The sequence below is a fragment of the Sebastes umbrosus genome, chromosome 8 (genome assembly GCF_015220745.1).
Source record: "Sebastes umbrosus isolate fSebUmb1 chromosome 8, fSebUmb1.pri, whole genome shotgun sequence".
NCBI lineage: Eukaryota > Metazoa > Chordata > Actinopteri > Perciformes > Sebastidae > Sebastes > Sebastes umbrosus.
In genome coordinates this window covers 9,084,359-9,110,150 of record NC_051276.1, presented here as the reverse complement: position 1 = coordinate 9,110,150, position 25,792 = coordinate 9,084,359, and the positions used below count along the sequence as shown (strand labels likewise).

At 40.9% G+C, this 25,792-nt stretch overlaps 1 protein-coding gene across 1 annotated transcript in view; it reads left to right on the top strand.

The window, feature by feature from the left end:
• The first annotated feature begins 9,146 nt into the window (after nt 1–9,146).
• LOC119492522 (tight junction protein ZO-2-like) overlaps nt 9,147–25,792 on the top strand; it is a 79,481-nt gene continuing 62,835 nt past the window's right edge. Inside the window, exon 1 of the mRNA XM_037777019.1 lies at nt 9,147–9,700. Within this exon, the coding sequence (XP_037632947.1) occupies nt 9,641–9,700 (60 nt within the window). The 5' untranslated portion in view covers nt 9,147–9,640. The remainder of the gene's footprint in view (nt 9,701–25,792) is intronic.

Genomic DNA, 25,792 nt, shown 5'->3' with positions numbered 1-25,792 from the left:
CATTTTACAGCTAAACAGTACACTACAAGATGTTTCTGAAAACATTTGAGCAGAGAAATAGACATTATAATAACAGAATATTGATTAAAATTCAGGGTTGGGTACTGTTCACATTTAAACCAATAACGGTACTGGTACCAACAGTACCTTTTTTTGGTACTTTACTCTCTCTGTAATAACAAAAATGAAATTTCAGTTGTAAAAATTAGCCCCAACTTCTCAATTTCAACATTTTACACACCCCTCCCTGCTCTCCCCTCCCAAGCCCACCCCTACAACGTCCAGCCTGTCAGTCAGTTACCAGGGCATAGTCTGACACAATCGAAGGAGTATTGCGCTGGCCAGCTTTGCATTTACATTATAAATATTGCAGCATGCGTTGAGTTTTAGTGTATCGTTAACCACACCTGTGACCGCTTTCAGTTCGCCACTTAACTGTGACCCGCTCCCTCTCTTTCTCTGCCGCGGACACGCCCAGATGCGCTCTCAGGTACCAAAATTTGGCACCGAATCGGTACTCGGTAGTACCGATGTAATTCAGTCAGTACTCTTAAAGTACCAACTTGGATACCCAACCCTATTAATATTTGATCAGCGCTGCCTATAGTTTGGCAGTTTTACCGGAGTTTTGCGAGCAGTGATTGACAGCTGCTTTACGGACAGCTCGGCTCTGATTGGTTATTTTCCTTCAGCGTGGTGGAATCTTACAAATGTCATTAGGAGCATTAGGAGGATGTAGAGGAAGATGATGAGTATCTGTCAAATATGATTTTACATTCAATTTCATTATTATTATGGGACTACACTGAAAGATATTTGCCATTTTTCGTTTTCATTTCGGCAGCATTATGCATTTGAAAAAAATAATTTGAAGTATTTGAATTTGTATTTTTAATAAGTTATTTCAGTTTTATATTGGCTGACCTGGACCTTTTATAGTCTCCAGGCTCAAACTGACATCGGGGTTACTGATTGTCTCAGACTTCACAAAGCTCCTTCAGAGCCACAGAAAAAATTTAAACAACTGTTTTCACTGAAGTAAACTGACTTTTATGTATAAAATGACAGTAATGTTTTACCAGATTAAGTTTTATGTCTTTAGTTTAGTTGAAAATGTGAAGGTTGAACACTAATATCATAGTTAACACACATTTATATGAGTTTGTACAGGTGTTAGTATATGTGCTGTTCCCATACTTACAGGTTTGAATGCTTTGCAGCAGGAACAGGGCAGCGTACTCCCTGTCAGCACCACTGTAACCTTCCAACATGTCAGTTTGGTCAATAGACAGGGATGGGTCGATACAGGCCTGTGCTGTATCAGTGTGCTGGGGTCACAGCCAGACTACACATTCACAGGTTTCACCTTCCTGCTAACATTGATCGTCCTCCTCATCATCCTCCTCCTGCTCGTCTTTCTCCTCTCTTTACTGTCCTCATTTATCTTCCTGATTATCCAAAAAACAAGACAAGGCTTTCATGCTTCTCTGCAGTAGGAGGGGAAATTGACTTTGCATGGTCAGCAGTTCTCCAACAGTAATAAACTCGAGAAATCTAGATTTGTACTACAACTCCTTGCTTGCCACTTGTGTTTTGACTAACTTGCATAAGTACTTTTGATCAATGTCAGAAATTAAGGGGGGGCAAAGTGCAACAATGTCCCAAGAAATCCCAGAATGCCCCTAAAATCCATGATTGATTGTTCCAAAGATTTCAAAAAAATTAGTTTAGGCCAATATCCTAATCCTCCATTGAGCCATAATTTTATTATGCCTCCGTGATAGCCATGGCTGGAGGTATTATGCTTTTCGGTTGTCCGTCCGCACGTCTGTCCAAACCCATTCTTGTGAACGCGATATCTAAGGAACGCCTTGAGGGAATTTTGCCAAATTTGGCACAAATGTTGGACTCAAGGATGAACATGAACATGAAAATGTAAAATAGACTGGCTTGGTGTTGAAGAGGTGAATAAGATGACTCTTCTGTAATCGATGCAGGGCTCACCGACCCAACATAACCTTGGATAGCAAAAAACTTTGTTAAAAGGAAGCGAACCCCTTTGTTAAAGGAAGCGAACAGGTTAAAAAGTATTTATCTCACCGTCACGAAACAAGCAAGCATCATTGATTTGCATGTAAGTAACATTAACGCTAACGCTAGAGACTTTAAAATGTCTTTGTAATGGCAAGGCAATGTTAATGTCACAGCCTACATGTGGGTGTTGCCCAGTGGTGGCTGGATGGAATGATCAGTGCCACTGACTGACATTACTGAGCTCAATGCACAAAGTGAAGTAAGCTTTTAAGTTCCAAATCTAGAACATATTTTCTTAGTCTACTAGCGAATGATGCAGTACCGAATAGTCGACTGCATGTTTGAAAAGTGATGCCACTTGAGTCAGCGTCGGTTGGAGTTGAAGACTACAAGTTTGAAAATGAAAGAAATCTGGAGTTGTGGAGTTAGAAAGAAGTGAGCGTATCAGACCTCTGTAGCCCGCAGCTCATCTCTGCTGCAGGCTAGATGCTCCAGGCTATGTTTGCCGCCACCGGCATAACACACCACAATGGACCTTTTTCACTGCAGACATTTTATCTTGTCACAGTAGGGAAAACACAGGTGGAATGAATAATATTATCGATGGCCCAGTTCCATTAAGTGTCCCAGTGGCCTTTTCCAGTGAGCCAGCATGCACAATACCAGTGCACCCGCTTTGAATGTTATCAGCCGATCGAATGGGCATTAGGCCTCCTCCTATATGATATCATACAGTTGGAGAAGTCATAATAATTTAGGGAAGATGTTTGTGTCATTTAGCTATTTTTAATCAGAGAGAGTGTGAGTGTCTTGTGCATGGGCACAACAGGGAGGAAAGAAGTGAAACTAAATCTCAGCCAGAATATGAAAGCAGTTTGTGGATCGATGCGGTGCTCGATTGTCCCTCCGGCTGCATTGTGATTCCATTTAGGAAATTGGTCCTAGGATTGATCATATTCTTCATTGCAGTCTCTGTAGACATTAAAAGCCATATTTGCAAGCACTTCATTTGCAAATATGACACAGTAACACCTCAACGACCTTCCCTCAATTCCCTCTATTTTAATTCTTAACCTGATCGCACCACAAAATGTTTGCACAGCGGCGTTGTCTGTGACAAACACTGATGCTCAGTGGGTAAACCACCACTCTGATTTGTATGGAAGAACATATCCAAATCCAGATCAAACAGGCGACTCAGCAGCTAACAGAGACGTTTCGGGTCACAGTGTGTCACAAGATTGACACACAATATCAGATGATAAGCAACATTGTCACATTCACATTGAAGGTATGATCATAAAAGGAATGTTGAGAGAATGAAGGAAAAGAATATTGAAAAAAGCACATTTTACAAATTGAAACGTATGAATGTTTGCTTAGTTGGATACCCTTTCTAATCTTTTTTACACATGCACAAATATGTGTCAGAAATTTCGACGTCAGAAAAGTATAGTTGAGGTTTACAAAGCTATTCGACCATCTGGCAAGCAGTTCTAATGGAGCATACTGACAGGTTTAAATTCTTTACTGCAAGATAGGGCCACAAGTTTAGGTAGTAAAGGAAGACCTGCTTTACTTTATAGTGGACTTTAGTGGTGGAAATCCCTAAACACATTTTTTTTTAAATCAGATCCTGTACAACCATTAAACATGCAGTGAATGGGGCTTTTGGGGCCTCTGGTAATAGTAGTCCAGCCTGGTGTGTCAGTCTGTCCATCCAACACTGATGCTGACAAAGAGAAGGAATCTGACTTCGCTTTTTCTTTGCTCTCAATGATTGCACAGAAATAGACATAAAGCTGGACAAGAAAACATGAACATTTAACTACTATGTACAGATATACCAGCCTGTTGTCACTCCCAAGTCGTCAAATACGGCAGCTTTCTCAGTGGCCCTTTATACGTGTCAAACTATGACGCTCTATGTGGTCGTAGTTATGGCGGGAGTAAAGGAGGAAGTCAGGTTACGTAGTATAAAGAGCAATAAAGTCTGCGTAGGGAAGAGGTGTGCGTGAAACCAAAAGTCAATGTTGACTTATTTTAAGCTACGTAACATTTTGTTACTTTTAGTAAAGTATGTTATGTAGGTAACACTACAATGTCGTGTACGTGACATAGCCTACGTATGTAACATACATACTTATTTCAACCCAAACCATGATCTTTTCCTAAACCTAACCAAGTAGATTTGTCGCCTAAACCTAAAGCTGTTTCCTGTGAACACTCCTCCTTCCTGTGAACCTGTGAAGTTTATTTTGAAAAGACAGTGTATGCATGTAACGAACGGAAACTGACCATGACACGGAAAAAAAACTGATGCTAGAGAGGTAGAGCATCATAGTTTGAAGCATAGGGCCACTGATCAAGCTGCCATACGACTTGGGAGTGAGAATGTTTTGTATATATACAGTATATATCCGTATATAGTATATATACATATATATATTTCTCAGGAAATAATAGGATATTCCTTATCCCCAGAGGATAATTGATAATGTTTTTTATATTTTAGTGTCCACTTCATAGACAATGGGGCTCATAATATCATTGGCAGACTGACATGCTGAGCACATTCTTTAAAGGGGATCAACCTTTTGGATTTCAATGATCTGCAGCCACCCTTAGGGAAGCTTTTACATGTTTATCCCCACTACTAATAAAGCTCAAAGAGTAGCACTCACTGTCTGAGATATCACAAAGCACAGATATGGAATGCCTACCTAAAGATAATGAAAAGCTTAGTATAATTTCAACAATAAAAAAAATTGGAAAATGTTATTATTAGCTGCAGTAGTAGTTGTAATATGTGTGGCGCTGTTAAATTGCTTTTTGAGCCACATGACTAACTGATGGTGTAGCAGTGTGCGATATTTCTCTCTCTCTGTCTGTCACAACATATTACATCAGCCCTCCATCAGTGAGTCAGTTGTGGCAGGAGAATGATTCATCTGGCCTTAGTGTGACATTTCTCAAAAACAGACTTGTGAGAGAAAAAAAACAATTTTAGGAAATCGGCTGTGTGTGAAACACAAAAATGACTACATAGAAAAAAACATCAAATAGGGGAATATAAAAGAATATAAGTTACAACAAGGCAATAAACAAAATCAAAAGAATGAAAAAGTGGGATGCATCACCACATGTTCAGTCCTGGGAGTGAAATTACATTCATCTTCAAATCTGGAAAAGAAGAGTAAGATCTGTTAATGATACTGTAGGAAATGTTTAAGATCAAATGAAAGGATGTTACGGGTAAAGTATGTATAATGCCTCTCTGTTTAGGAGGATGTTGTTCATGTCCCCACTCCATCCTGGGGTTGGGCCACAGGACTTTTTTGATCATTAAGGTGTGTCAAAGGAAACTTTTTGACCAGCCATTATTTCTATGTTTAGTCTTAAAATAATAACATTGGAATCCTTTAATAATTGAACACAAGGCTGCTGTGCTCGGTGTGTTTCCCCCAGTAGCCTCTAGATGTCGCTGCTTCTCTGTGACTGACTGTGAGTCTGGCTGGTGGCTCTCTCAGCTGCTGGGACTGTCTTTCTGTCTTTAGACTCAGTGATGCTGAAAGGAGGGCTCTGTCTGAAGCATGGTTGGCCAGCTTGTTAGGGCACACACACACACACACACACACACACACAAAGTCACACACACAAAGTCACACACAGAGTCACACTCATAGGCAGGGGCTAAATCACAGCCCACGCTTGATGAGTTTGCTATGAAATTTGGCCTGGAAATTCAAGGTCGGTAGATAATGGATGTGCTGACAGAGTAACAGAGACACTTCGCACACTGAATTCATTTAGTGGTGTAACTACATACTCACACTGTCATTGAGCACTAGTGTCACTTGTTGTATGTGGCTTTTGACATTTAGTCTTGTTTACGATACAGTTTGAACAGTTTAAGGTAACTTCAGCCTCCGAAGCTATGTTTTTCTATGCTGCCGTACGCTTTCTTCCATAGTGAGGACACTGGTAGCTTCAATAACTAGAGGACACTGCCAGCATATCTGACCACAGAGAGACAGACTCCACCTCAGTACGTTATAGTGGAGCAGTTGGAAGTGAGCAGGAGCTCTTGTGGAACAGAGACAAAACTACAAACTACTACAAACCCCCCCTGAACATCTGTCTTTCCTCCTCATAATACATCATGTTATCAATCACCAGTATGCACTGACTTCAGCATGATATACTAATACGTATTCTCTCAGTAATCCAAGCTACTACTAACATCTTTCTAACTGATATATAGATTGTGTTATTTTTTAAACATCACTTACTTTATATTTTATTTTTTGTACCTGTGTCATACTTTGTGTTGTCTGCTTTACTGAGCTGCTTTTGCTAATGCAGCCAAACAACTCCCAATGGGGATCAATACAGGTTCACTTCAAGATCAAACCTCAGCACATAGATAATACGTTATCAGCATGACATGAAGAATATTAGAACATGAAGCTGCAGCATCATCAGCATGCCAGCACAACAAGCTCCTCCTAAACTGGACACGCTGCTGTGGGGAGGCAAGGTGACAGGAGCATTTCTACTTGGCTTGAATTCTCCACACAAGCATGACGTTATCTTTATTGATTCTGATCATCCTTGTGTGATTAAAGATAATGATTTTTAGCTGAGTGTAAGGCAGTGGAGGAAGAAGTATTCAATACAACAATGTGCAAATACTCCATTACAAGTAAAAGTCCTGCATTTAAAATTCTGCTTAAACCTGCAGTAGGCAGAATGTTTTTTGGCATCATTGGGCAAAAAGATCCATAACAACCTTTCAGCATGTTGTAATTCAAGTGTTCTGAGAGAAAACTAGACTTCTGCACCTCCTCATAGCTCTGTTTTCAGGCTTTAGGATATCTAGCCTTTGACGGGAGACGTTGGCCAATCACAGGTCATTTCAGAGAGAGAGCGTTCCTATTGGCTGTTCATTCAAACAGCTCAGTTGACATTTCAAATCTCTCTAATTGCTTTCATTTACTTTCATGTACATGCACACACACACACACACGCACGCACGCACGCACACACACACACACACGCACACACACACACACACACACACACACACACACGCACACACACACACACACACACACACACACACACACACACACACACATAAACACATAAACACATCTCAGAGGGTTACCATTAGGTAGGTCCAGGAGGAGTTGCCATCTAGTTCCAAAGAGGGCAAAATATTAAAGGTCCCATATCATGCTCATTTTCAGGTTCATACTTGTATTTTGTGTTTCTACTAGAACATGTTTACATGCTGTAATGTTCAAAAAACCCTTTATTTTCCTCATACTGTCAGCCTAAATATGCCTGTATTTACCCTCTGTCTGAAACGCTCCGTTTTAGTGCATTTTGACGAAATTGCAACAGAATTGCGTTGCTAGGCAACAGCTTGTGTTCTGGTGTACTTCCTGTCAGCTGATGACATTCACATACACTGCAACAGGAATAAACTGGGACACATTTAGAATGTTTACGTTTAAAATTGTGTAATGGTCTAAATATTGTATATTTGTGACATCACAAATGGGCAGAAATCCTGACAGCTTGTTTCAAATGCAGAGTTTCTGAATACGGTCTGTGTGTATTTCCCCGTGGATTGAGTGTTTCGATACTTTCACAGCATTTATATAGGACTCAAGCCTGCTTTATAATAAACAAACAAACATGAAAATCTCCCTTTTTTATAATATGGGGCCTTGAGTAGGCTAAGGGTCCCTAAATTTTATTAAAGCTTTCAGGGTTTTTTTCTTACATTATACAATATATTCTCAGGTGTGCAGTAGGACACCAGTTCATTTATCCATTGCCTTACTGATAGTGAATCTTCAGACTTCCAGTTGTGGCTAGAATACATTGTTTCACTGCAGTGCTAGCAAGTAAAATAAAATATTTAGAACTTGTATTCCCTAATAATATCCACAGTTTTGGGTGGATCATGCCTTATATGATATCTTAAAATATCTTTAATGTAAAGCAATGTTTTTGTTTCCAAAATGATTCTATGATGAATTATTTGATTGTGGTGTGAAGATTAGAAACCAGTGATACTGTTACAACTGATGAGTTAATCTTCAAGTCCCAGCTGAACATGTCCAAATATGAGCAAAAAAGGAGACATCAGTCCAAATCCTCATAAATATATACCTCCAGTTTATAGCATGATAAAAGTGTCATGACTCTAAAGTCGGTTCTGAAGTGTGATTGGTAGAAAAGACGCAGTTTCCTTGTGGAGAAAAAGCACCAGAGATGTAGGCTGGTTCATGTAGCGGGAGAGAGAGAGAGCCATAAGCCTGTTTATATCTGGTGCACAGGAAGTTAGACAGGCTGCTTTACAGTTTACTCGATATTCACACAGCTGAGGCACAGCAGCACACACTGTGGTTGTAATGATTTGCTAGGTGTTGCCACTTTCAGCAAATATTAAACAATGTTTCCAATGAAGGAAACAGGAAATGGGGTGCTTGTTGTGTGCTGTCGCTGTTACAACCAATTTCTGATTCTTACAAACAGTCCCTTTAAAGCTTTCAGGTTTTTTTCCTACATTATACAATATATTTCCAGGTGTGCAGTAAGACACCAGTTCATTTATCCATTGCCTTACTGTCTTCAGACTTCCAGTTGGTTAGAATACATTTTTTTCACTGCGGTGCTAGCAAGTAAAATAAACAATATTTAGAACTTGTATTCCCTCATAATAACCACAGTTTGGGGTCATGCCTTATTTGATATCTTATTATCTTTGATGTTAAAGCAATGTTTTGTTTCCAAAATGATTCTATCAAGAATTGAATTATTTGATTGTGGCTTTTTGAAGATTAGAAACCAGTGATGCTGTGAGTTAATCTTCAAGTCCCAGCTGAACATGTCCAAATATGAGCAAAAAAGGAGACATCAGTCCAAATCCTCATAAATATATACCTCCAGTTTATAGCATGATAAAAGTGTCATGACTCTACAGTCGGTTCTGAAGTGTGATTGGTAGAAAGGACGCAGTTTCCTTGTTTGTGGAGAAAAAGCACCAGAGATGTTGGCTGGTTCATGTAGCAGGAGAGAGAGAGAGAGACATAAGCGTGTTTATATATCTGATGTACAGGAAGTTAGACAGGCTGCATATTTACAGATTAGTCGATATTCACAGCACACACTGTGGTGGTAATGATTTGCTTAGTGTTGCCACTTCCAGCAAATATTAAACAATGTTCCCAAAGAAGGAAACAGGAAGCAGGGTGCTTGTTGTGCTGCTGTAGCGGCGGTAGAGTGAGAGTGAGAGGAGCCGAGCTGACGGTGGTTGCGCTGGTCGGACGGGACCTCCCTCTTCCCGCCTGCTGCTGGCTCCAGTAGGCTGGAGGAGGAACACCAGCCTGGCGGAGCGACGAGACGAGGGCGGAGCTGGCTGGCTGGTCCTGGCTGTCACAAAGATATGTTTCATTTCAATAACTACCACTCGCCACCACCACCACCACGCTAACTACACACCGTGTGTCTGTCTGGTGTCCACACGGCTCCGGGTTTGTAACACCGACGACGACGACGACGTTCCGCCGCCCCGAGGAGCAGCAGCAGGATGCCGGTGAAAGGCGGAGGGAGACTGGCCTCTTATCCGAGCAAGAGCGAAAATGTCGGAGTAAGTGTTGCTGTAGCGTCCTGTATTTGACATGTGTGTGAAGTTGGTGACATTTATTAACTTCGCCATGATGTGAGCACCGTGTGTCAGGTGGTTTTTACTGTCCACTGTAAAAGTGTGTGCTTTCTAATGCGTCCTCATAACCTGGAGTGAGTGCGTGAGGAGGCTTCGTTCAGGTCTGTGAGGTGCATGCTGGCCAGCCAATAGGCAGCCCAGTCAGTACACCTGTTGTGCTTCAGGAGAGCCAATAGGAAGCCTCGTTACATAATATTTACTCTGCATGGTGTTTTCACTTGTTTATCAGCCTGTAACCTGAGAAAACTGCTGTGAGAACTTTCACCCTGTAAATCCACTGTAGAGAGTTGATGATACCCTGCAGGGATGGTTAATCCAGTCCAGATAGACATCTGTCAGTGTTCTCTGGAGATTAGAAAGGTCACTGAATGTAATCAGTATAGACCAGAAGACGAACGTGTGTGACAATGACAATGGCTGCACTGTTTTGCTGCCTTTTTGAGAGAAGCACCACACAACCTGTTCAGGTGTCAAATCACTGCAGAAGAAATACGGCGTAATCCTATACACAGGACAGAGAATAGAATAGTTACATTTCCAGTGCCGCAAACTTCAAAAGTATAGCACCATTTATTTTGAAAATGTTTTTTTAAAGGGCTTAGTAAGCAGGTAATTATACTTAAATGTTGCTGTGACCATTTGAGGAGAGGTGATGATCACACAATAACAACTGTGCTGGTCGGTCAAGGTTGACTCTTTCTATGTGTGTGTGTGTGTGTGTGTGTACATCTCCCTAAGGCTCCTTCTGGTCTGGCTGGTTGAGCCCAGTAGGAGAGAGGCTGTTCAGATTAATGGTCACCGTTAATGGGAAAGCCTGGGGCTGTGTGTGTGTGTGTGTGTGTGTGTGTGTGTGTGTGTGTGTGTGTGTGTGTGTGTGTGTGTGTGTGTGTGTGTGTGTGTGTGTGTGTGTGTGTGTGTGTGTGTGTGTGTGTGTTACCAGAGTCTCTGGGTGATTACACACTGGCAAGCAGGAGAGTCTTCTTCAATCCTCTCAACTACAGTAGTATAGCGGGGCAGTTAAGCATAACAATTGTGCATTTTGCAATAAAAGCAACAGCACAGACGTAGGTTTATATGTCATGAAAAGATATAGATATCGGGGTGCTGCAAATTTGGCCCCTGCCCGCCAAATAGGTGCTTATTATTCTTAACTGTTGCAGAAAATGGATTTTATGAGTCTTAATGATTTCCAAGGTGTGTTCAAGCTGATTAGATCAGATGTCAGAAGATCAAAGACATGTTTTTTTATCCCTTTGTATTTTTTAAGGGTACTTTTAAAACCTTTTAACGTGAAAACCAAATAAAAAGTCACTTCAGGGTCAAACTTCGTCCCCTTGCCTTCATGATAGAATGACAACCAATATGCAACCTGTTACTAGAAGTTACCGTCAATCCTGAAGTTTATTCAACGATATCTCGGACGAATTTTACTGTGAATGAAAAGATAAATGCGCCGATGGAAAGCTGAAGATCTTGACATTCTTTAGGTGTATTTGTTGTGGCTGTAAATGGCCACCATGGCCCCCAGGGCGCCAAATTTGCAGTGTCCCGATACCTATGTCATAACATATAAACCTACATCTGTGCCAAATGTGTTGCTTTTATCGCAAAATGCACAATTGTTACGGATATTTCCGTTTAACTGCCCCACTATAGTCTAACATTTTGTCTTGAATTCTGCCTGCTTTTCATTATGAAAACATACATACAGTATGTCTCAGCTATATGTCTCCTCCATTCAAACTATTAATACATTAACTAAAACAAACCCTGAAGACGCACTGAAGACAAGTGTGCTTGCTTGTGTTGAAAATTGCAGTTGTAAATGCAGTAAACAGGTCATGATTTTATAGGTAAGCAAAATTATTTTTTTGGTGAATACTGTATGAGAGTTACAACTGAAGTTAAAGCATTGAAGTGTCACTTGAAGTGCTAAAAGGGTTTGAGGTAGAAAGGAGTTGAAGTGCCAGCTGATGTGTAATCACTGAACGCAGAAGAACTCTCAGTTAAAGAGTTAGAGAAGGCGTAGAGGAACTGTCATTTGGCGTGTAAGAGCTGAAAGCTGTGGAATTATCAGTCGAAGTGTAAGCCCTGGAGATAGTTGAACTGTGAGCACTTTAAGTGTCAGCTGCTTTGTAAACACTGACAGAATCTGAAATGTCAACTGAGGTGTTAGAGCTGAAATTAGTTGAGCTGTCATTTGAAGAGTGAGAAAATTGAAGGAGCAGTTGAAGTGTCAGTTGGACCCTTTTCTCACCAAAATTAGCACGTAAAAGTGTTTTTACCCCCCCCGGAAAACAGGGTTAGTAAACAGTAAAATGTTACGGCGGTTACTTCTTTTTTTTTTCTTATTCAATCTCTCTTTCAAACTCTCAAACCAGAGTTGGTGATTGTTGGGATAGTGGAAAGAATTACAAAGATGGTTTTGATGAGTTTTATTTTGTTTCTGTCGAGTTCGAATGAAGTGTGTTTTACAATCGGTGAGGTGAAATGAATGTTTCTGTCAATGGAGTCTGGTGGCTTTGAGGAGCGCATATAATGGCCGTTTTCTTTTCACATGTAACTCTGTGAATTAAGTGTTTATTTCTACCAAACCAGAATTGGTGATTGTTGGAACAGTGGAAAAACTTAACAAGATGGTTTTGATGAGTTTTATTTTGTTTCTGTCCAGGTTAAATGAAGTGTGTTTCGATGATCAGCGAGGTAAAATGACTGTTTTCTGACTGGAGTCTGGTTGCTTTTGAGGAGAGCATATTAATTGAATGTTTTGTACGTTAATAAATTATAAGAATTGTCCAAATCCCTGTTGATTTTATTTATTATATATTCACTTCAAATGTCTCACATATCATCGCACCGGAAAAGGAGCGAAAATTAGCGTGTGGTGTCCACACTGACGCCGTTGCTGCTGCTGTGCTGCTACCACCAACCCTTTATTTCTACATAGCAGAAAGGGGTGTTTGTTTTTGCCTTTAGAGTTTGCCTCTCATAATGGCCATTTAATTGAATTATAAATGTCATTTATATTTCATTTAGAAAGAAAAAGGTTAAGAAGTGTGTGCTCATTTGTAATAATCCACAATTCAAGCCGGTACTCTACTAATTTATGGAGCTGTGCAAGTCCCTGCATTTTCCACAACACTGTCCTGAAAATATTTCAGAATAAAAGCCCTGTGTTAACAAATGAAATGATTCTGTCCACAGAGAAAACGCTAGAGGGCTTTTATTTTGAAGCGGAAACAGAAAGTGTTGAGTTCAAAATAACTATTTGCTTTTTTCATGTCCGTGACATATTGTACTGATATAGACATTGAAACTGTAGTAACGTTGCTGGTATGATGTCAATATACTGTCAGAAGATCATTTTCACTGTCTGTTGTTGCTGTGAACCGCGCGGCTCGCAGAAAAAATAAGCGAGACCTCGAATCCCTAGAAGAAAATCCCTTGTATTTCAGTTGATGTTGGAGTTCAAAAATAGTATAACTTGTCAGTTGAAGTGTAGGAGATGAGCCTCCAGGAATACAGTGAGCTTTTGTAGATTTTCCTCTGTTTGCTTCTGTGAGTGAGTTCCTGTTCCTGGATCAAGGAGATGCTTCGTATCTAATCTCGAAAAACAAACTCAACAGTGATGCATACTGAACTTTACTGAACACAAATCCCACTGTGCTTTTAATAAGCTGAATCCATTCCCGTTCCCGAGCCATGTCTAATCTAGTCAGTACACATTGTTCATTCACACAGACAACTGAATCTAGCACGGCACCTTCATGTATTATGGAACATGAAAATCACGTTACAGCTGAGTCCTCTCCTTTCTAACAGAGAGAGAGAGAGAGAGAGAGGAGTGTATCATCGTGTGTACTGCTCACTGGAAGGCATCATCACCTTCAACAAAAATCAATGGCACTAACGTATCTTGAGTGTCATCAGGTTTCTATCAATACTCCCATGATTGGGGTCTGTTCATCAGCTCCATTCTGTCTCCTTACAATAGCGGAGAAGCCGGTTCAGCCAGAGTGACGTATTCACACCAACACAGCTGCTGACAGTGAACAGGGAGAGCATTCACACGCTGGCACATACAGTATCAGATATAGACGGCTGGCACAGTCAAACACTGATACACTATATCCATGGAAACAGGAGACTTGTTACGCAGAACAATCCCTGTGTCTCTTTGAGATAGTTGAAGCTTCATGCTAACAGGGAAGGCCTCATGGATAGCAGTGTGGCTAGGGCTGCAGCTAACCTTTATTTTCATTGTCAATTCATCTTTTGATTATTCTTTGGATTTAAGGGGGCATACCATTGATTTTACACATCAAAGATCAGTTTATGTGTCATATAGAGTACGACTCAGCCTGTGAAGACAGTTAATGTCTTCTGTGTTATGCCCTTTATACCATCCCTTAACAGCTCTGGGTGTGTTAGACTAGTGCTTCCCAACCCTTTTGGGCTGATGACCCCTTGAAATGAAGCAGTCTCATTTTTTTTTTTAAATCAAATTTGAGTAAAACTGTCATAGAATAAACTAGGGGTGTAACAATTCGTTTTTACAACGAGATACGATACGTATCATTTTCCATTTTCCCGATAGGATTCAAGGACAATATTTGGCTCATCTAGAGTGATACGATAGATTCAATGACTTGAAATCAATACAGTAGCTTTTTCCCTCCCAGAAATTACATCAGTGTGACTGTGAAATAAATACCTGGATACTGGACACAGTGTATGTCAGGAATCCTCAAAGTTTTTTGTTGTTAGGGAATCAGGGATAAATTAAATATGAATATAAAACAAGTAAACCCAACGATTAATGGCAAATACATGCACCTTTTATTTAAAAAAATAATAAAAAGCACAACTTCAGGACCCGCTGCTTCAGTTCTCAAGATACAAGGCATAAACCAACTTCTTTTCAAGTGAAATGAACACTGGTTTAAACACCTGCTTCTGTTCTCATTTTCAAAAGCAAAAGGTAGAGCAATGATATTTAACAGAAAAATAAAATGCAACCATCATTTCTTCAGGTTGATAAACAGTGGTTGAACCTGCTGCTATTGTTCTCATTTGCAATACAAAGGTAGTGCAATATTGAAAATGAGAATAGAATCAGCAGGTAAAACAGCTGTCAGTAGGTGTGTGGTCGTAGCGGCGTTGTACTTTATCTGGCCTTTGCATATTCTGCAAACAGCGAGTGATTTATCAAGGACATCTCCCTTTTTGCAAAAGCCAAAATGTTTCTACACGCTATCTGCTCTATCATGCATTCAGGAAGTATTAGTAAAGACCAACACAACTATGACACCAAGCTGAGAAACGTTGTCACTTAAATGACTCTCTGCTCTCTGAATTTCCATGAGAACTGATTGAGGACTATGCCTGTATGAATACACGCCTTGCGGTTTCAAGATATTCCAGATATTCCCTGACCAATGGGAGCCGTGCCACATGGGCTTGGACAGCTGCATGCTGGGAGTGGCTGACTGATAAGATTCCTGCGTGGTGTCTTTATATCTCCTCTATGTGTGTCTCTGTGTTTAGTGTTTAGTGTTTATGTGTACTGCCCTGTGGCTGGGGAATAGGTTCAGAGGCCAAGGGCGTGGTGCACTGCTGAAACCCAAGCTCGGGGAAGACCACATTTGGTGCAGCGCTGGTCTCTTACTGGTCTGGGCATGTGTGCAGGACTTAAAACAGCATGCAAACCCTGGTGTTATGAATGTAGAAAATGAGCACACTGTATATGCACACATGATGTAGATTGAATAGAGGAGACTAAGAACAGACATTGAAATTGATGGCAATATTCGCATTTCTATCTCAGGTAAAATAACGAACGGTAAAATTGAACTGTTGAGAGGAATAGTTTTAGTTGCCCGACCTTCACCCCAGCGTAGACCAAAGTTTTAATTTGTTTAAGCGCAGTGTTTTCCCTACATTCATTCTACAGCTCCGCTGCTAAAATTTCACACAATAATATATCCTCTGCTCTCATGTGTGCGGGGCTTAGCAGAGGAGGGACATGTGAAGTGAAGATAATATTGTTGGTTCCGGTTACAAACAGGCTCGGTAGTGAACGACACGCCAAACGTGCTGATGGATTCAGTGTTTTTTTATGTTTTAAGCTGAGCTAGACCAGAGAATATTTGGTTAAAATAGATCCTCATTGTTTTCCCAGAAGTTTGCTGGAAGTGATGTAATGTTGCCTCGGTGCGTTTTATGTGGAGTGAGCACTGCGCCGGACTCCGTTTAAACAATAGCCTGTCAAATGCTAAATTACTTGTCAGCAACTGGTCATACTGTAACTTAGGAGGCAATTTGGCGTGCAGTTAACACACTGATCATAATTGAATTTGAATGAAAAATCAACTCCTGGCATATGTTCCTGGTGTTCTTAACCGCTGTTTTGGAAGTTAACAGGAGTAACAGGTGAACCTGCTTTAAAAGTGACGTGGTTCTTTTTAAACACGGTGGATCTAATTTATGCCGATGTGAAGAGCTGTTCATGTGGATTTTGAAAAGTAATTGATAAATACTTGGAAAAGTGGACTAATTGATATTTAAAGAAACTTTAAATTGTTAAATTTGAGAATGGACTTTGGTGTGGTGGTAGAATGAGTGTTTAATTGGGCTACATTTCAGACCAAATTCAGATCGTTTCAACTGGAATTGCAGTGGATTCACTCATGGAGGAGAAGTGAACAAGAGACTGTTGTGTGAACTCTAACTTTGGTGAACATTGACAGAAATTCACGCAGTTGACCGACCGCAAACTGTCTTGACACTGCAACATTTAAGCCCACGGAGAGAGAATTGGAAAATCATTCAGTTTTATAAAAGCCTGCTTTGTTGACATAGAAACTGCTTCACAAAAATGATAGAGTAGGGTTTACAGTCAGCTGTGAGACAGGAGTGGATGGTACAAATATGTTCTCTTGAATTTACTGAACTAGGGCAGTGTTCTGAGAGATTAGCAGTGCCGCCCAGAAAAGAAATGCAGCCCAGTCTTGTAAAAGAATGCAGTGTTGTCTGGCTAAAACTTTGAACCTAGTTCAACTGAAATGCAATAAAAATAAAATGCCAGTGTGATTTCGTGCAGCGTGTGTGATTGTCCAGATGGAAAAATGAAAGGATTGTCACCATTAATACCTTTCTAGAATTATAAATGACAGTTACATGTCTACAGTATGTAGCCACAAGGGTCCGTGTGATGTAAATTTTATTATGCATGTCTGCGTGGGTTGGCATGGGCCATGCATGAGCAGCCCAAAATGTATGACCTCACAGACTGTATGCATCTTGCATGTGTGAACACCTTGCCCAGACAACCGATGTAGAATAACCAGAACCGCGAAGTCATCGGCTTCTCCACTTAACACCTGCTTATTGTCGGGTCACTAGAGTTACTCCCTAAATGTTGCTAAGTCAGATGATCAGTTGAATCTCATTTAGCCTTTTTTTTTTTTTTTTACTGTGTCGCTGTACACAGAGCAGTGCAGGATAGCAGCATGGTAGGCTATATATATATGTTCACAAACCTGAGTCTTGTCTTAAAGTGACCGAACTATGAAACTAAGTGTGGTGGACACCGGTCAATATGACGATATACATACATCAAAACTATATAAAAATGTCTATTGTATATATTTTTCTATATCGTTTCTATCGCGATATAGGCCAGGCCTATATTTATTTCTTTTTTTCTCTATAATTTCACTTAAAACTTTTATGTTCATTTTGCACTCAAGTTTCTTAGAAAGAAAATACTCTGTACTTTTCATTTGACAAGTATTTAATTCACACAGGAGTATACAAAAATAGGCGTTACCATGTGGTTGTTTCATATAGACTATTGATTTATTTAATGAATTATCAGAAAACATGCTATATCGTGATATATATATAGTTATCGAGATATGAAATGACCTACAAGATTTTGGCCATAGCGCCCAGCCCAACGGAGAGCAGCATGATAAAGTGCATGACTCGTGTCTGTTGGCTGCTCCGACGCTCTCAGCTGAATGTTGGCAGCTGAACTACTTTTGGACCAGACCCCTGTTCGACCTCCTCTACTGCCATCCAGTGTAAGTGACTCTTCAGCTGACAGTGCTGTCAGCTGCCAATCAGGAGAGGCACTTCACCACGGTGCACTAGGACTTTGAACTGTGACCAGTAACACACAGTTTTTATTTGTTCGACTGTATGGAAACCACATAAAGCTTTCATGGCATAGCAATGCTTGAATGTCGTCAGCCTCTGAGTGTTGCAGCTGACTGATCTGAGTCTTTGTGGGACGGTGTTGGCACGCTTGTCCTCAGTCGATGAGCCGGCAGTATCTCGGCCCACTGGGAGTTGCTGTGCTCGTCTCGTGCAGCTTAATGACATACTTAGCATAGCCTACCTCATCTCTTCTGCTTCTCTGCCAGTCACGAATACCAACACACACACACACACACACACACACACACACACATCTTCATTCTCCTGATGCCCTGTACTCCAGTGTTAGGGATTGAAGTGTTGGCCCATTAATGCTGCGGATAAAAACAACGCTTCCTTTCTTCAGCATTCCAACCCCCACCCTCACCCAGATCAGTTCACATACTTAAAATATCCTGTCCGAGCCCCCACCCTCCCCCTGTTAGGATTCTCTCAGTACTGGTTTCTAATGGCTGCTAACTGCGCCACACAGCAAGCAGGCTGTCTGAGACCAGAATACCAATCTTACAAAGTTCACTTTCTGGTCGTAGAAAGTCTGAATTATATATACATACATCCTTTGGTAAGGACTGATCACAAAGTTTACAATCTTACAATGTTCACTTTGTGTAAAAAGATTCAAATGTAAGCTTCTTCTCTGTCTGTTAGCACTAGCTCTCCAAAACCAGCCAATCAGTGTGAAGCCCTTATTTAACAGCTAGCATCATGAAAAATATTATATATATTTCCATGCCTTTTTAATTAAGATTATGAAGACACTCAAGATCCATTCAGGATAGAAGATTCAAAGCTTTATTGTCATATGGAGAGCAATCTTGGAAGCCATCTGCTATCGGTCTGACGACGATTTAGCCTCTGACGGGCAACAGCCGATATTTCTGAGGTTCCGGTGTATAGCCAGCGGATATCTGGGGCCAAGACTTCCGGTCATTCCGCGCATTGTTTACAGTCCGATGAGCAACTTGAGATGCTAGACTGGAGTTGGGAGTACAAGCTGAGCTTACAAGCTAATTATAAACCAATAAAAAGCTAAATCATCGTCAGACGATAGCCGATGGGCTCCCAGATTACATTTCGGCCAATGTGTTCCCATTCTTTTGCTCTCTATGCCGACTGCAGACAGACTAAAAAAAAACTGAAACTAGAATGCTTCCGATGCCAAATTCTTGTCCTGTTGCCCTAAAGATTCATCTGCATATGAATACAGAATCTGTTCATAGAAATGATATGGAGAAAGATCGAGTTGCACTGTACAGTTGTCCGTAACTATGTTGAATGGTCAGTAGAGAGCTGGTTGTAGCTGTGAAATCACAGTGAACATAATCAGTGGTTTCAGTTTTTATTTGTAATGCCGACTGTCCGTATTCACAATCTGCTTTTCTGAACTCTTCTGAACTGGCGTTACAGTATCGCAAAACATAATATTGTGATACTTATGTGTATCGATATTTTCTTACCCCCCTACATGCGAGCATTGTCGTTCTGAGCATGTTGGCATGCTGACGTCAGCATTTAGCTCAAACGACTGACGTGTACAGCATGGCGGTAGACTCTTAGTTGTGTTGTTACTATATCTTATGTGTATATTCAGTTGTTTGAGGAGATTTGTGTCTTGTTTTTGAGGTTAACATGCATCTTTGTTAACTGAAGTCTGGTTCAAGGAGAAGAGATCTGAGATAATGCTCTCTGGGGATCTGGATGTTCTCACACTGAAAGTCAAATCCCTCCCAATGAAACGCTCCCAAGAGTTAATATCACCTTTGGCAAACAATATTTTGAAATAACCAGACAGTGGGTGTGATTGCACTATGGTTGCTCTGTACTGGTTTTGTTTGTGTGGACATTTGAATGTGGGCGACACTGCATTTGCTTGTGTGTCTGTAGAGTAGGCTACAGGTCAGTGTTTTGAGTGTGTGTGTGTGTGTGTGTGTGTGTGTGTTCCACCACAGATTGTTGTTTCCTGTCAGTGAACATGACTAAGAAGACGTTATCTGTGGAATTACAGGAAGAGGGAGTGATGGTTAACAGGCTGCTTCCTGCAGCAGAAGCCTCTTTTCCTCTGTGTTTCCACCTCACCCCACCCTGAGTCCTGAGGCCAAAATAAGACCACAACCAAAAGATACACTCGCGTTGTCCCTACGGGAGCCACCACCGCTGCCTCAGAGGCCTTCATTTATCTAACGTTTAATAACATTAGATATGATCTTTGTGATAGAGCATGTTGTCATTATCAGCAGTGGAATGTACTGTAAGGCACACTATCTGTCAGCAGTTGTGATCTGCCTCAAAAAAACATGTGCATGTCCTTCACAGATGTGTGTTGTGTTGTGCATGGAGAACAGAATAAGCTTGCTCAAACTCTCAAAGGGCCTGCTTCATGTAGGCCCGTCCTTCTGGTCAATCCTGTTGTCAGCAGATTTTGTACTGCATGTACAACCGTCCTTTTAATAGGACTCGCCACACCTGCATAAATGTGCCCTGTGTATGTGTGTCATATGTAAATAAGGGACCAGTGAGTCACGTTGTTGTTTTCCCAGCTCGTCCAGTTTAGAATGGTCAGTGTGCAGCTTCTGTGGTTACCAAACACACACACCATAGTTCAGTTCACATATTAAAGTCGTGTCATCGCGTTCCTTGTTAAATGTTGTCAGACAGGTTCAGTTTCATTGTTGTCTTTATATTAGACTAGATCAACAATGCATTTTTTAGGTCAATGTAGATACAGATACTTGAAAGTTAGAAAAGATCTGATGTTGATTTTCCTTTTTTAGTATGAACACAATGTTTTTGATGAGGAAAAAATAAAGCTCACACTAGATTATTTATAGATTTCTTCTCTGCTTTTAACACTACCCGGCCACATTTATTAGCAGAAAAGCTAATTCATCTTTTTAAACTGGATATTGGACTTCTTGAGGCTCTTTTTTCCAATCAGCTGCTCTGGTTCTCCTCAAGGCTGCTGTCTCTCTCTCTCTCTCTCTCTCTCCCCTCTCCTGTATTCCAACGACTGTCGCAGCAACTATACAGACAGACGCATATTATCAAATTTGCAGATGATTCTGTGATGTTCTTGAAGAAGGAGGAGCATCAGCATGGGCCTGCGGTCAATGACTCTGTATCTTGGTGTGATGATGAGTCCTTCCTCCAATTAAATGTGTCAGACATGAATGTGTTTTGGATTCCAGGAAAAAGGTCCAACAACACCTATTTTTTTTAGTAAAATGTGTTCTTTAATGTTTCCTCCGAAATGATGACTTTTTTTTTTCTATAAAAGTCTCATTGAATCAGTTTTAATGTTCTGTATTGTTGCTTGGTATGGGAACTTGACTTTGGCCAACAAAAACAGGCTCGGTAGCCTCATCAAAGAGGTTGGTATGCTTTCAGGGAGGAGTCGAGCCCTGCTTACAGACCTGTGGAACAAGCTGTTGTTAAGTAAGGTTACTTCCCTTCTGGAGTGCCAAGATCAGCCCCTGAGGACAGCGTTAGAACTGTTACCCTCTGGTCGTTGTTTTTAAGTGCCTGTAAAGGACCAAGAGATACGTTTTTTTCTTCGTGCCTGCTGACATTCACGTATTAACTGGCAGATTGCGACCCCTCATCACATGTTGCACATGTATCTGTTAAGAGCCCAACCAATACTGGATTTTTGAGGCCAGTACTGATAGTGATATCTGAGAGTAAAAAAAAAAAATCTGAATAAATATTGTCAAACATTTTTGATTCTCTTAAATTTAGTTTCTATAGTTTAGGGCTGTCCTCGACCAAAGAAATTCTTAGTCGACGAACACGCATACAATTTTGTCCACTAATCGATTAGTTGATTTAATCGACAGATCTGTAAAACTGAGTTTACCCACAAAGAATCGCACAAGAGCACCGCTTTAAATCTTGTGTTTACAACAGATGTGCTCATAAATTTCTTAGAAATAAGTCATTCAGTGTGAAAATCATGGGGGCAGTCCTATTAAAGTTTACAATGTAAACTCATCAGTGCTTTCTGACCATACTGACACTTCTTGTTATTAGAGATGTTCCCATACCATTTTTTCCCTTCCTAATACCGATTCCGATACCTGAACTAGCGTATCGGCCGATACCAGAGCATTTAAAAACATGTCGCCATATTACTGGTGGGATTTTCCACTCTAAAATATTGCCAAATTGCTGCGATTTTATCTAGCACTAATGTTACATTCTGGGCTAGCATCTAGGGATGTCACCATACCAGAAATTTAGTAGTCGATACCAGTGCCTGTGAAATTACACGATTCTTGATACCCAGTTCAATAACACGGTAAGAAACAAAACAATGAATCCAATGTACTTCAACATGCACTCCTTAATTACCGTTTGCATAGTGTTTTTTGCAAATGTATTATTAATCCCTGATGATCCGCCTCAAGTTCATCACCAAAAAAATACATTTTACAAGATTAGATTTGATCACATGATGCAAACGTTATAATTCACCTTCGCCCAATGCAGATTTTTACTGAATAGAGCTTAAACACATCATAATGTAACTCAATGCAAGCCTTGAAATGACACTGTATGTCAAAATGTTGACGGATGTCATCTTATAAAGGACACGCTGGCGTGTCGGCAGCTGCCTTATGCTGTCCCAGCAGCCGTATTCACAGGTTATCAGTTCTTCACTTCACAGACTTGAAAAGCGTAGAAATCAAAGTCTTGTCCTGTCGTGACGGAGATGTTAATCTGAGAAATTAAACACTGTAATTACTGAGACATAACAGGAAGAACGCTTTAGAGAGCTGTTGAATACACTGCCCCTGTGTGTCTGTGTGTGTGTGTGTGATATCATCAGTGAACTCTCCAAAAATGCCCCTCTCAGATGGCGCATCCATAAACATTCAAACATAAAGATGATAACAGAAACATGTCAGATGAATTTTTGAACAGAACCCTCTGGCATAATATGATACCATTTAAAATCCATATTTAAGGAAGCAGAGAGAGTTCATTTCTCCACAGCAGGCCACTGTGATGGTATCGGTGTGTGAGGACCGGAGGACAGAGGAAGCTGTTCTGAGGTCAGAAACAGAACAATAACTAGTCTCACTTCTGCTTCTGGAAACCAATAACCAGTATAGTCAAGCCAATTTTATATTGCCCAATATCACAATTTGCCTTGAGAGGTTTTACAATCTGTACAGCATACCACCCTCTGTCCTCAGACCCTCGATTCAGATCAGAAAAACTCTCCAAACATGCCTTTAACAGAGGAAAAACGGAAGAAACCTCAGGAATAGTAACTGATATATATATAAAGATCTTTATATACAGTCTATGTTTGAAACCGACAATCACAGTTATAGAAAGTTAATGTTGAATCTCCTCTCTCGTATAAAACTTGAGCCTCAGAGCAGCTGTCAATCATGACGTCTTTATAGCATCAATTAAAACTAAACTTATCGGAAAGATGGACCCGTGAACATACATCAGCGTGATAAGAAGTTCCTAAAATGACAGAAACCATCTTTGGGAAACAAATCTTTGACGCATGTTCTGATTTTTTTAGTTTGGCCAATGCCTCATCCGCTAACATGGAGGGGGGCGGGGTTTATGACCTATACTGCAGCCAGCCACCGGGGGGGGGGGCGATCAAGGGGGAGCTGTGATGTCATCCATCTTTATATACAGTCCATGTGACACACAAAATCACTGTCTCTCTTTCCCCTCTCTCACTCTGAGACTTCTCCATCACGTCTCTTTATTTTTCTGTCGTTTCCTCTCTGCTTCCTCCTGCATCTGTCCCTTAGACCGCAGGCTAACAGTTTCATGGGAGATAACTTATTTAAAATATCCTTCTTTTTCCTCCTCCTACAAGATTCCTGCAAATATCAAACATGTTTGAAATTAAGCCAGAAAATATAAAACCACAAATGTTTGTGGTGATTACCTCACACTCTAAATATGTATGATCTGATGAGAATCTTAATAAGAGCAACGTGTTTCACAACCTACAATGGGTCAAAGGCTTAAATGTGTTTGTGTGCACATTAGGTGTAAAAGAGTTGTGACTTCAGACAATCAATAATTATTAATACAAACGCCATCAAAAACAGAAATACAGTGAAGCACACACACACACTCACACATGCAGAACTGCAGGTGCAGTGACAGGAGAATGTAAAAATAGCAGCAGCATCATTTATCATGGTGGAGACACTGTATAGCTTCCTCTGTTAGTCAGGTAGCTGCTCTCAGACCTGTCACTGGGCTTCTGACTGCTGCAGTCATTTACAACCCTCCACACCGTCACTGTCACCAGGAAGCACCTTGAGCTGTTACAGCAGCCTGAGAACGGATTGTATCTGTATTATAGAAAAACACTGGGGGACACACTATAAAGATTTAACACATTCAGTCTTTAAAATATGAATAAATAGACAAATATGGAAATATTGCAGAGCGATGGGCAGTGATGGAAAAATACTGTAAATACTTCAGTTAACTGACGTAACGTTGATACATTGGATTAGTTTTAGTGTTTCCTCTTAAAGCTACTGTGAGGAACTTTCATTTTGTGTTGATTTTGGCGGCCCCTGTGGACAAAAGTGGTAGTGTTTCACAGCACCAGACTCCCTTTAGAAAACCTCTCATTTTACTGCAGCAGGGTCTGACAGTCTGCCCCTCTCAGTCCTGGTTTTGGTTCTCCCGCACCTCCCTTTCCTCCTGCTGGCTCAGTAATACGGCCTCGGCCGCCAGCAGCGATACAAAGCTCTGCTCCTGGCTGGAGGAGGAGCCGCCTCTGCTGGGTGCGGAGCCGCCTCTGCTGGGTGCGCAGCCGCCTCTGCTGGGTGCGGAGCCGCCTCTGCTGGGTGCGGAGCTCTCCACATCCAGCTGGAGCTCTGTCAGAATTGGCAAATGATTGGCCGCTGAGTTTGCACGAGAGGGCCACTAGAGGGTCTTGATCCACAGTTTGGTAACCACGGTTACCAGGTACCAGGTCTGTGCTCTCTCTCATTTGACAGTCTAGTTGCTTTATGTTTAGCGCCACCCTCAGGACAAACTTAATGTGGAATGCCTCTAGAGGGATATCAAGATGTTTAAGATGTTTTTTGTCCAGACAGTCTGTCCTTTGTTCAGTCTCTGTCCAGCTGCAGTAAGATAATGATGATGAATGGATTCCTAAATATTAAGCAGGTCAGATAGCAGCATAATGAGGGCAGAATTAATGAGAACACAAACTAACTATCAGACAGACAAACTCCAGTAATGGGAGGATGGTCATCTAAATAAAGAGCTGTGTGTTGCAGACAGTGGTGCTTCAAAGAATCTCTTTGTCTGAGCACGACTCCACCATGAGACACAGACAGCGCTGTGAAGGGGAACACTCAGTCCTTATTGGTGGAGTGCTCTGAGCGAATACAATGAAGAACAGTACAGATGTGTTGTTGTAGTATCATCTCCTCCTCCTGCTCCTGCTCATCTCACCACCCACGTTCTATCATCTCCTTTGTTTGAGCCAGTTAATAGCGCTGTCCTCCTCGACCAAAGAACTTGTTAGTCAACTAGCACTTGTACGATTTTGTCGACTAATTGATTAGTTGATTTAATAATCAGATCCTGTGTTTAACAGAGATGCGCTAATGAAAAAAGCATGACTAATTGACTAAAGAAATCTTAGTGGACTTAAAAGGGGTAGCCCCTTGCTGCTGATGTTCGTCCTTTTTTTTTTCCCCCCGTTGCCTTGGTGAAGTCGTTGTGCTTTTTCGCGTGATGCGTCTTCAAATGTTTTATAAGATTGCTGGTGTTGAAATTGGCAACACC